The sequence below is a fragment of the Aethina tumida genome, chromosome 4 (assembly GCF_024364675.1).
Source record: "Aethina tumida isolate Nest 87 chromosome 4, icAetTumi1.1, whole genome shotgun sequence".
NCBI lineage: Eukaryota > Metazoa > Arthropoda > Insecta > Coleoptera > Nitidulidae > Aethina > Aethina tumida.
In genome coordinates this window covers 9,182,950-9,195,941 of record NC_065438.1, presented here as the reverse complement: position 1 = coordinate 9,195,941, position 12,992 = coordinate 9,182,950, and the positions used below count along the sequence as shown (strand labels likewise).

Genomic DNA, 12,992 nt, shown 5'->3' with positions numbered 1-12,992 from the left:
TAAAATTAGGGGTGCAGGTACGATTTCACTTAAGCCTTTATTTTGTTTACTGTCTCTTTATATTTATTATGACTGGGGTCTTATTATACTTACCAACAATTATAGTTTAATACGCAAAACAAATAAACTAAAATGTAAATTTTCTGGGTGTAAACATAACTAATTTTAGAGGGGCGTTTTAATTAAACTCACGCAAATGTGACGCAATTTATATTTAATTATAATTAAGAGATTTTACAAATTTTATCCACGATGGTGAGTTTATACTGACAAAAATAAATATTTAAAAGTTTAATATGTGTAAATTTGAGTATTCCAGTTTTAGTAAAAAGGCATTAAATGAGGATTATTTTGTTATAATAGCGATAATTGTTGTAATAAAACTGAAATTGTTAAAATTCACTTTTAATCATTTAAATATTTTAACTTTTGTTAATATAATTGTTAGTATAATTATTTTAATTTTATTTTATAAATTTCATTTTATTTATCAACATTCTCTTCCTCAAAAGTGATACATTTATTCCAATGCTCCTCCAAGAATCCTCAATCTAATTATATTTTGGCAGTTATTTCTTCATTTGAGCCAAATTTGTTTCCTTGGAATATTTTTTTCATATGTGCAAAAAGCCAGTAGTAGCTGGGGAACAAATCTGGAAAGTACAGTGGATGGGAAAGCAATTCAAATCGTAGTTTATCCAATTTAACCATTATTGACTCGTGACACGGAGCAATTTCCTGGTGGAATAGCCCTTTTTTCTTTTACGTATAGGACTGTGTTTTTTGATTTCTGCACTCAATTGACCCAGGAATGCCATGTATTATTGATAGTTTTACCTTTCTCAAGATGAAGTTTCATTCATACATTTTAAATTAAATTAAATTAAATTTAAAGAGATTTTAAATATTTCAACTTTTGTTAATATACTTGTTAGTATAATTATTTTCATATCGTAAGTCATCCAATTTAACCCTGTGACACGGAGAATTGTCCTGGTGGAACAGTCCTTTGTTTTTATATATAGGGCCGGTGTTTCTTGCACTCAATGTATCCAAGAATTTCATGTAATACTCATTATTGGTAGCTTGTTATTCTCAAGATAAAGATCCATACACGTCTCAAAATATGGATACCATAACTTTGTCAGTCGACTTTGGTGCTGTACGACCGCCGTTTAAATTCAGCATAGTCAATAATAGTTGATTATCAAGCTAATGTTTAGCCTCAACAGAATTTTTTCTCATCAAAAAACAGTGTTTAATCAACACACCAAATTCCTTTAATATACATTGTTTTGAAAATTACAAAAATGGGATTACGAAAACGACTGTAACATCTGAACTAGTTAGTTAGTCTGAGTTAGTTAGTTAATTGAATGTCATGAAATTTTGTCCATACTGTGTTGTCAATAATGTGTCATATATGTGTCAGACGGGGGACTTATTAAGTGATGTGCTATGCAATAATATATTATATAGTAAAACAAGACATGAAACAAATTTTAATAATAATCTAAGAGACAATGTTTTTAAATTCAAATTGTTATCAATAAATTTATTTAATGCACTGAGATGTGACTTGTATGTTATCGTATGATAACAGAAGGTTTTGTTGGAATAATCAGTTAGATTTTACGATGCGATTAAACAATCGTCTATTGGTCTCGTGGTCCTGATCAACAATGTGAAAAACTCTAAAATTTCGTACAGGAATTCGAGACCAAGACGGTTCGCGATCATTTTCCTTCTTATCAGTATGCATTTTCTACTTTTTTCCATATCCTTGCATGTTTTCCTATTGAAATTTGATTACATCTACATAGTTACGAGTAAGTAGTTTGAGATAATAAATTTACGGTTTATTATTTTATCAAGACACAACAGGTGATCTCCATTGTGTTAGTCTCAAACCGCGCCGTTTAAAATTATATTTATGGGTTTAAGATCACTTCACGTTCTTTCACTTTCCTGCACATTCCGAATATCACTATGTAACCCTCAGGGCAAAGCCTAAAAAATATATATTGTACAAATATAAAAATTGAAATATAAAAATCGCAGTCTTACACTTTGGAGTCTTCAATTTTTCTACACATTCCGAATAAAATTAAATAACCATCTGGACAACGTCTATAAATAAGAAAAGAAATGTATTTTTTTAAAATATTATTTTATTAATTTTTACCTTAAAAAGTCCGGAGCATATCTACATTGTCCTCTGAGCATAACGTAATTTTCCGGACACCGACTTAAATTAATTAAAATGTAATTTAAAAATATATAATTTAATTATTTACCATTTACTGTCAACCACTTTTCTGACTCTTCCTCGTAATGTTATGTAAGAAGTTTTACAAAGTTTAGTTTCTAAACAATACACAATAGTCAAATAAGCTAAGGAGAAAATAATGAAAGCTTGTTTTCCAACCATTTTCAAGTACTGATATTGTTTATTTAGTTAGTTGTTCAGTAAAATATCCGGATTGACGTGGTTTGAAGATTTCAACAAATTGATAACAAATCATTTCAAAACTCTTAGAAATGAGGGTCATTAATTAATTATAAATGCTGGGAAGTAAATAAAACTCATTGTCGATTATTAATATTTATTGCTTTAATTATTGGCAATTGTAGAAGAATTTTGTTCCAAATTCTGAAACAAAAAATAGCACTTAGTTATTATTTTTGTGGCAATTTTTTTTAACTTATACTTACAAAAAGGTGTAATTTTTCTACATTTTCCAGCTTTAAATAAAAACCCAACTTGACAATCAGTTTTTTGTCTGAAATTGTCAAATATTGCTGGTAAGGTTTTTTTCATAAAACCTCTTGCAATTGTATTATTTTCACAATAACACAACATAATTAAACTAAATAATATTACATAAGTCATTAAGTTAAACATCTTGACTTTGTCAAAGAATTATTAATACTAATTTTGAAATGATAATCATACTAATAAATACTTTAATTTAAATATATAAATTATCTTGTAGCAATGAGATAAAAGTACCAAGAAATTTTGGCAAATTTGTTTTCCCCCTTTTTTTTTAAATAGGAACGATACTCACGAGTCTCGTTACTTTTCTGCATTTTCCTGCCTTGTAAACGTATCCATATTCACAACCGTTATTATCGTTAACGTCGCATAATATACAAAATGGTTTTATTGTCACTGTCGCTAGTTTAGTTTCGTTTTCACATAAGCTGAACGTTGTTAAAACTAATAAGACGAAGAAAACCAGTAATTTGAACATGTTTTCGATTTGATGTTAGACTGGCCTTTAAAACATTTGTGAACGTCGGTCAAATGTTATCGAATTGACTATTTTGGTAGTTGCATTATGACATTTTTTTGGACAGTTATCTTATGATGATTACAAAAATAAAACATCGAAGAATTTTTATAAGTTTTTATTTACCATTCGTCTCTACAATCTCCGTTTACATAACTTTGGCCGGTTGGACATATACCACAAATGACACATTTGGTACGAGGATTTGGAGTCGTATGATTTTTCTTTAATTTTACTTCCAGTTTTGTGCCTAAGACATTAGAAACAATAAACAAAAGGCACACAAATAATAGAAATAGTTTCATGTTGTTAATGTTTTGATTTTTGTTCCCTTGTTATTGACTCTAAAAACTAAAAATTAAAATTACATACTGCGATTTGTATAAATATTAGGGGCTTACAGTTTCAACACATTTGGTGCCAATCCTTTTGTAACCTACAGGACACTTTGGAAGAACGTATATAGCTTGACTTTGAACAGTTATTTCAAAATCATATGTTCTTTGACAAGTTACAAATGAATAATATAGAAATAAAAGAATTAATATCACGCACAACTTTAACGTCGGATTCATGTTTAATATAATGTTGTTTTGGATACACGAATCAAGAGGTTATCAATTAAAATAACAAATAAATAAGTCCTCTTATAAGCAAGAAATGGTCGACCAATGCATTATGAGTATGTAATTTACATTTCCTTAATTAGATTAGCACTTTATTGTCGACATTTATTTGTGTATTTGAAATTCTGGTCACACAGTGCCAAGGTGCACTGAGATAACACTGGTCTGCAACAAAATCCTTCATTAAATAAAAATATGATAAATATAAGGATTTAAACACGTTTAATCCAGATTTGCTTCCTATTTTTCTCTCTCACGTATATATATTTAATTATGTTTTTTTAATCGCTCAAATTATATATTTTATCGGTGGTTATACCTGGTTATATTTCTATTCAGAAATATCTAATTTATTATAAATTACGCACACAATCAGGAGGGAAGACCAGTGTAATTAATTCGTTTTATTCCATTAAGATGTGGAATTTATATTAGATTGTCAAGTTATTGGGATTTTTGTTATTTGATTTCTTAGTGATGAATATTCGGTCAAATTTTTAATGTAAGGTGAGATGATATATATTTTTAAAGTACGTGTTTCGCTCTATCGAAACGTGTAAATTCGTTTTTAAGTCATTTAGCCATTTATTCAGTGCTTTGAGTAAAATATTGATAAGAAGCAAGTTTGTAGAATTTTCTTGTTCCGCTTCAGACAAAGTCAAAAAACAGTCGAATCTGGTCGTGAGCCAGGAACCACATCCATCTGATGTTAACAACGATCAACAGAGGGTTTTAGCTGAAACCAATGGTCGAGAGCTTGTTGCTGAATTAGACTTAACGTAATACTATTTTTTCCAACCGCCTAAAACAGATTAGAAAGACCAGAAAGCTCAACAAATGAGTGCCTCCCGAATTTAACGAATATCACGAATATCCGTCGTTTAGTTTTCTTTTATTCATTGTGAATGAGTTGTTTCTCGATTAGATTGCTACCAGTGATGAAAAGTGGATATTATAAGACAATCGACAATGTTCAGCACATTGACCAGATGGCAACCAGGTGCCCGAAAATAAAATTCCACCAAAAGAAGTTTATGGTTACGATTATGGTTACTGTTTGGTGGTATTGTGTAATTATAATTCATAGGTTCTGGTGAAACAATTACGGCGGTGAAGTACTGTCAAGAAATCAACTAAATGTATCAAAAATTGCAGCGCTTATGCCCGACATTGGTTAATAGAAAGGGGCAACACTGAAGTTGAACCAACTGAGGTACGAAAGTTTGTCACATCTACCATACTTACTAAACCTATCGCCTTTTTAAACTTTTTGACAATAAATGATTTAAAAATCAAAGTGGTGCACAAAACATCTTAAACGATTTTTTCGATTCCAGAACTCATGGAAGACTTTCTAATCGGTATGTTGCCAACATGGTTTATTAGCTCTAAAATTCCATGATAACCTAACAGCATTTTGCTAGATTTTTAAGCTGACAAATTTTACGGTTAGTGTTGGTCTCCTTTAGTCAAATAAAGTATTGTAAAATGGTACACATATATGAACTTGACTTCGAAATTTGAGTATTTATAAAGAAATATTTATATCTTTTAATGATTAAAACTGCATTAATTTTAAATTTGATTTAATTTTAATATAAACTAATTATGGCAATTTTTTTTATAAATACATATTCAATAATACCTTAATTCCAACATTTTTTATTAATTTTGTTTCTTATATTCATCAATATTTTGTATATTTAACTTTTTTGTAAAATCAATATTTAATTATTTAAAATATTAAATATCAAATATTTTATTAATGTGTTTTTATCATATTTTTAAAATTGTATATTATACAATTATATTATTATTATTAATTAACAAAAAAAAAAATAGAAAAATTATGGAAATGTGAAGATGTTAATAGAAAAAATTCAATATTCACAGAATACGTGGAATATCAGTGCGGAACTAAAAGTTGTACAAGGAGCCAAGTGATAAGTACTACACAGTAAAAAAAGAAGAGTATGTTTGATGAATGGAGAGTCAAGAATATAAAAGAAGAATCTTTAGTTCAAAGTGAAAAAAAAAATTATACCACAAAGATAGGTTTTATGAAAAATTACATAAAGGTTATCAATAAAGATAGTTTTAATTAATAATATATTATTGTTAATATAAGATTTTTAGAATAGATTATAAATTATTAAAAATATTTAAGTTTGACTTTAATACAAACTAATAACAAAAATAAAAACTTTTTATAAAATATATATAAATAAATATTTAGCAATACATTAATTCCATTTTTTTGTTCCTTCAATATTTTGTAAGCATAATTTAATTTTAAATTATATATTAAATTAAATAATTAATTATTGTTAAAATTACAATTTCTTTTTTAAAATTTTATATTAATTCTTATAATAATTTTAATTAATTTTTTAATAACGAAATTTTTAAGTTTAGTTAGTTTTTTTTTTTTTAATTTTTATATTCTTTAAAATTTTCTATTGATTTTTGAGTAAAATATCCATTTCATCCATCATCCAAATTTTCAATTTTCTGCCATTAAGAAAATGGAGGGATCAGAATAAATGGAAATCCGAGGATGTAATTTCGGGTGAGTATGGTGGATAAGGCAGTACGCTCCACCCCAATTCATTTATTTTTTTCAGTTTCCGTCTTGCGCAGTGTGGTCTTGTATTGTCCCGTTGCAGAATGTGGTCTTTTCTGTTGACAATTGTTGAGTTTGACCAGGTTTCAGCATTTCAAGTAAATGCGAATATATTATCAAACACACAGAAGTAGCTTTTTGGAATGTAAACCCGGCTTCGCAGTACTTCGTGGTGATTCATTTGGAGAAAGCCACTGCCTTTTGTTATATAGGACATATTTTTCGTCTCTAGTGATCAAACGATCATAAAACGGTTCTGTATCACGCCCTTTAAACAATACTTTGTCTGTGATGGATCAGTTGGCTTTGTTCTCGTCAGACATATTATAGGAGACACCTGTGTTGCTTATTTTTCCCATCTGCTGTGAATGTTCCTGGATGATCGACAAGGTTGTTTAAGGGTGATAGTTCTTCGATTGTTTGACCTGGAGTTACTTCCACTTCTGCCCATAACATATCGTGGTCTAATGTCTTGGACTTCCTGATCGATAGAAGTCAGAGAGATCAAGCATATAATGCCCGATATCCTCTTTTGGCATTTGACTGGCTATTTCACCCCAAATTGCAAAAATTTAATAATGAATTACTTAGATAACATTAAAATGACTTTGGCAAGTCTTCGAGACACACAATGAGTTGATAAATGACAATCAAATATCGACATGCGCAGAAACGACGAGTCTTCGGTACTCCTAATATGATTATTAATATTTTTTCCATAATGAAAGAAGTCATAGCTTGTTGTTAATAGATAATTTTCATTTCTTGGTAGTGATTACTTTTTCTAAGTGCCTTATCAAAGCCACAAACAATGGCACAATCATATTTTTCGCAAAGAAGACATCGTGACCAAGTTCCAACAACTATGATTCACTCTTGTATCAATTTACGATAATTGTGTTGTAAAATGACGATACTTTTCGACTAAAGATTGGTTCACTCGGTTCAATTTTTCATCATAATTTTTCATTAACAGTTTGACCAGCTTTTAGCATTTGAAAGTGAATGTGAATACTTTACCAAACACACAGAAGTACCTTTTTGGTAAGTACTTCGTGGTGATTCAATTAGAGAAAGCCACTGCCTTTTGTCATATAGGACCCATTTTTCGTCTCTAGTGATCAAACATTGCCCGTGATAGATCGGTTGGTTTTGTTCTCTTCAGACAGATTATACGGGACCTAAACATCTGCGTTGCTTATTTTTCCAATCTGCTATAAATGTTCCGGGATGTAATGGTAATCAAATATCGTCATGCGCAGAAACGTCGTTACCTTCCGGTTCCCCCAATTTTTCATCGTTATATAAGCTTTTATCCCGTTGGCAAAAATAAATTGACTCAAATGATTCTTATTTCGATTTTTAAGGTTGAAAAAACATTCTTAACAACCTAATTAATTAAAATTAACAGATTCAGTTGTAATCTATTTTGATAGAACATTTATAAAGTAATATATAAAAACTGATGAAAAAGCTTTCTTCGTAAATATTTAGCAATTCACGACGTCTATCACTGTTCACAAGAACCATTTAGTTCGGCGTTGCAGGATTTCGTCCCCCTATCCAACCCCAGCATTAACTCGCCGGCGTATCGTCCAGATGTCGCGGCCTTCGTTCACCCCCGTAATCGATTTTACAAGGGGGAATGCGCGTTACGTTCGCGGCGTACTATCCGTCGTCTCGTAGTATTACTAGCACATATCCATGTCCGTTCGCTGCCCGTAACGCAAACATATCGAATCAGAAATTTTCACGGGACATTTTGGCCGCTGAAATGTGCCGAACTGTCGTTCCGGATCGTTCAGTTGGCGCGAATCGTACGGTTTCCGGGTTATGAAGTGGTTTCGTGGCGGTTGGAGGTTAAAGTGATGAAGACTTGAAAACGATGACGTTTAGGCAAAGGGGCCCAGGGCCCCCGTGGATTTTTATATTTTGTTTTTGTGCCGTCTTTCAGTTGTTCAGTAGCTTCGCCGTCGCTGAGAAAAGCAAACATTGTAAGTACTATTTTTTTAAATTTTATTTTGTTTATGATTTTTTCGTTTTATCAAAATATTTATAAAAATATAATTACAAATAATTGTTTTTATTGAGTTGATCAATGTTATACGTTAAACCTATAATTAAAATTTAAATTTAAGATTTACAATATCCTTATTTTTGATTTACATTTTTTAAATTTTATTAATTTCTATATAAAGCTTGATACAATTCGCTTAAATAAATTATAAAAATAATTAAAATATATTTTTATGACTTGTTCTGTTAATAGACATTAATTTATTATTAAAGATTTACGTATTTATTTAATCGAATTTCCATCAAAGCTTAATTTAAAAGTATGTTAATATATTATTTATGATTAAATTATATGTTCATTTGATGTTTCATATGTTATAATTGCTAAAATATAAAAAAAATATATTTCAGTGATGTTCACAAATATGTATTTTCATATAAATAAATATTTATGAGTATTGTTTTAATATGCTATGTATTAAAATATAATACATTAATAAAATTGCTTTATTAAATTAATTTTAACCCCACAAATCCTATTTAGGACATTAATTAAAACATTTAAGCTGAATTAAAATTAGGGACGCTTTGTGAATATATTAAAATAAAATTTTATAATACAAGTTAATTAACTTTCAATAAACTTATATGCATTTTGTAATTAACTTCAGCTTCAGTAAAAGTTGATTATATATTTAAATTTGGCGTTGAAAGTTCAAACAGGGAAAAAAATGTTTACTTTGCTTTCAGAGAGGAAACGAGCATGTTAACTAGTTTTAAAATGAGTTCGAACTTGATATTTAGAGCGTGCAGGAACAGTTAAAATTGATTAAACCTTGTAATTGAATGAATAAGTTTTACAAGCTGCGTTTTAATTATTCCAACAAATTAAAATGTCCAATACCGCAACGGCATAAGTTAGATTGAGTGCGACATTGCATTCGTGGAATATTCGCCGTATAATAAAACCCGAAGAAGTTTGTTAAGTCAGACGAAAGTTTTCATTTTGGGCGAGAAAGTTTTCATCGCACCGCCACCCATTTTTGTAATACTTACAAGTTTTACCCGGACCGGTTTCTATATCAAAATTCCATCCACGTAAATAAGATTACAATTCTTAACGAATTAATCTTTGTTTCTAAGTGGCCATAAAAAGTTTTCGTTGCCGCTTATTCCCTCGGTTGCGGTCCATGCTTTTTCGGCGACATTTTTATGTACCGCGATCGGCTCGGATTAACTGCTTTTAAGTACGCTTCGCCTCCGAAAAGAAATTTCGTTTTATTCAAACCACTTCAATCATCCCTTTTTTGGTGGAAAAACATTAACATAAAGTTATACGTTAAATATATTTTGTTACGTAAATCAACCTAAACTTTACTAAATAGTTATTGTAGTTATTGTTTTAAAACATACTTTATTACTTAATATATTTTAATTTTTAATTATAAATCTATTGTATATTGTATTACATACCGTACGGCCCATTTGAAATCGGGACATCCCCATAAAATTTTTATCTTTTGTCCGATTTTGATAGTTTTTTTAAGTATGAAAATATATACTTTTAGACAAAATGTTACGTTCTTTAGTTCAAAACCAAAACCTACAAACCTACATTTTATAGGTATGCATTTTGTATAGATATTCTAACTACACCACTGAATTAAGCAGTCCCTGAAATGGGTATATACCAAAATTCATAAAATAATTATGCGTTTTCACGGAAAAATTGAAACTCATATTCTTGTTATAAATTTATTATTAATTAAGTCTATGAAATAAACTCTCAAAAATAGCAGCATTATTTTATTTTTCGAGAATATTGAAATATTATATTATTAATACTATACTTATACTAATAATCCTATATTATGCTTATACTTATAATACTCTCAGTACCCAGTCTTTTTCAATTGTTTCACGATCTTACGAAAAATTGAGTTTTAAGAATATTATTATGACAATACTAAAATAGGTATAATATTATTAGTATAATAATCCAATATTATCGAAAAATAAGATATTTTTTGCTATTTTTGATAGTTTATTCCAAGGATTACTTGTTTAAAAAATACCTTGATTAAAAAAAAAATATTTTTTCACAGAATTTTGAATATGTATATTATTTTATGAAATGGAAACTACAGTAGTGTAGTTTGAAGTTCGTGATTATCTTTGTTCTGGAGTAATTTCCACAAAAGATTCATTAATTCTACCATTATCTTACGAAAATTTGAGTTTTAAGAATATTCTTATGAGAATAGTAACAATATAATAATGTTGAAAAATAAGATAATTTGTCCCATTTTTGACAGTTTATTTCATCGGGTACTTGATGAAAAACATAATTTTTAAGAAAAATAATTTTTCACAAAATTATGAATATGCATATTTATTTTTATGAAATGAAAACTACAGTAGTGTAGTTTGTAGTTCGTGGTTATCTTTCTCAATTGTTCTGCAGTAATTTCCACATTTGATTCATTAATTCTACCATTATCTTACGAAAATTTGAGTTTTAAGAATATTATTATGAGAATATTAAAATTGATATAATAATATTAGTATAATAATGTTGAAAAATAAGATAATTTGTGTTATTTTTGACAGTTTATTATATAATATTCCAATATTCTTGAAAAGTAAAATAACTTGTCCCATTTTTGACAGTTTATTTCATAATATACTTGATGAAAAAGATAAATTCTAAAGAAGAATAATTTTTTACAGAATTATGAATATGCATATTTTATTTTTATGAAATGAAAACTGCTGTAGTGTAGTTTGTAGTTCGTGGTTATCGTTCTCACTTGTTCTGGACTAACTTTCACATATGATTCATTAATTCCACCATTATCTTACGAAAATTTGAGTTTTAAGAATGTTATTATGAGAATAGTAAAATTGGTATAATATTATTAGTATAATAATATTGAAAATAAGATAATTTGTGTTACTTTTTACAGTTTATTTCATACACTATGATGAAAAACATAAATTCTTAAGAAAAATATTTCTTTTACAGAATTATGTATATGTATATTTTATTTTCATGAAATGGAAACTGCAGTAGTGTAATTTGTAGTTCGTTCTCATTTATTCTGGAGTAATTTCCACATATGATTCGTTAATTCTACCACGGTATTACAAAAATTTGAATTTTAAGTATATTACTACGATAATATTAAAATTGGTATAATATTATTAGTATTATTATACTGGATTATTATCCAATATTGTTGAAAAATAAGATAATTTGTTCTAATTTTGACAGTTTATTCCAGAGATTACTTAATTAAAAAAATAAATTTTTAAGAAAAATAATATTTCACTGAATTATGAATATGTATATTTTATTTTTACGAAATGAAAACTACAGTAGTGTAGTTTGTAGTTCGTGATTATCTTTGTTTTGAAGTAATTTCCATATATGATTCATTAATTCTACCATTATTTTACGAAAATTTGATTTTAAGAATATTATTATGAGAAAAAATAATAAAATAAAATATGATAATTTGTTGTAAAAAGTGTCCAATATTGTTGAAAAATAAGATAATTTGTGCAGTTTTGGATAGTTTATTCCAGAGACTACTCCAGAGATTAAAAAAAAAATAAATTTTTATGAAGAATAATTTTTCACAGAATTATGAATATGCATATTTTTTTAAGAAATGAAAAAAGCTACAGTAGTATAGTATGATTCGTTCAATTTCTACGGCTATAAAAACACCCACTCGTACTCCGTTTTCAAATGGGTCATCCTGTATATTGAAAAAAATTCAATTGAAAACTAATTTTACAAGATTTTTATATTCAACTACACTTATTATTCTAAAAATTAAAATATATATGACATTGCATATTGCAACAATTATTTTATCAAAATAAGTTTTAATAAACAATGTAATCTCCTGCTTAAATTAAACAAAATTGCAACAACAACATTTTTAAGCCAATAATAAAAGTAATATCACCAAAATCCTTGAGTAATTAATAAAATAAAATTAATTACAATGAAAAAAACACAATATTAACCGCTACATGACTTCTCTTGCTCTCCGAACAGCTTAAACTCTCTTTTGCATTCTCAAAATTGGTGAACGAATAAAGTCTTGATCCGTAGTTTCTTCTACAAGAGAAATTTTGAGTCCGGTGTATATTTGTTTTTGAAGACCACTCTACAACTCCTCGAATATCTCTAAAGAAGTTGAACCCCATATTGTTTTAGAACTACTTCTAAAAGCAATAGTTGTAGCCTTTTTTGCTTATGATATATATCACCATTCGTCTGCAGTCCATTGTTGGTGATTGTTGGCTCATAAGACCAGTTCCATGCAAGCTTCTTATGATAGTAGATAGAGCCTACACGAAGCATGAATGTACAGATACATTAAATCTATTTAATCTAGGAAACTTAAATTATCTTCA

At 28.3% G+C, this 12,992-nt stretch overlaps 2 protein-coding genes and 2 long non-coding RNA genes across 4 annotated transcripts in view; 1 reads left to right on the top strand and 3 right to left on the bottom strand.

Annotated features, from left to right (window-relative positions):
* Window positions 1-1,506: 1,506 nt before the first annotated feature.
* On the bottom strand, window positions 1,507-2,446 carry LOC109601367 (uncharacterized). The gene is made up of 4 exons (XM_049967009.1): window positions 2,298-2,446; window positions 2,186-2,248; window positions 2,068-2,130; window positions 1,507-2,010 (listed from the first exon to the last, which is right to left on the bottom strand). The coding sequence occupies exons 1-4, from the start codon at window positions 2,429-2,431 to the stop codon at window positions 1,932-1,934; spliced, it is 339 nt and encodes a 112-aa protein (XP_049822966.1). The 5' UTR covers window positions 2,432-2,446; the 3' UTR covers window positions 1,507-1,931.
* A 143-nt stretch (window positions 2,447-2,589) lies between these two features.
* LOC126265441 (uncharacterized) lies at window positions 2,590-3,065 on the bottom strand. The gene is made up of 2 exons (XR_007547923.1): window positions 2,716-3,065; window positions 2,590-2,653 (listed from the first exon to the last, which is right to left on the bottom strand). It is a non-coding gene; the product is annotated as an uncharacterized LOC126265441 (long non-coding RNA).
* Window positions 3,066-3,398: 333 nt separating this feature from the next.
* Window positions 3,399-3,935, bottom strand: LOC126265438 (uncharacterized). Its single transcript, XR_007547920.1, has 2 exons — window positions 3,698-3,935; window positions 3,399-3,647 (listed from the first exon to the last, which is right to left on the bottom strand). It is a non-coding gene; the product is annotated as an uncharacterized LOC126265438 (long non-coding RNA).
* A 4,272-nt stretch (window positions 3,936-8,207) lies between these two features.
* LOC109601377 (uncharacterized) overlaps window positions 8,208-12,992 on the top strand; it is a 53,856-nt gene continuing 49,071 nt past the window's right edge. The window contains exon 1 of the mRNA XM_020017619.2: window positions 8,208-8,539. Within this exon, the coding sequence (XP_019873178.1) occupies window positions 8,431-8,539 (109 nt within the window). The 5' untranslated portion in view covers window positions 8,208-8,430. The remainder of the gene's footprint in view (window positions 8,540-12,992) is intronic.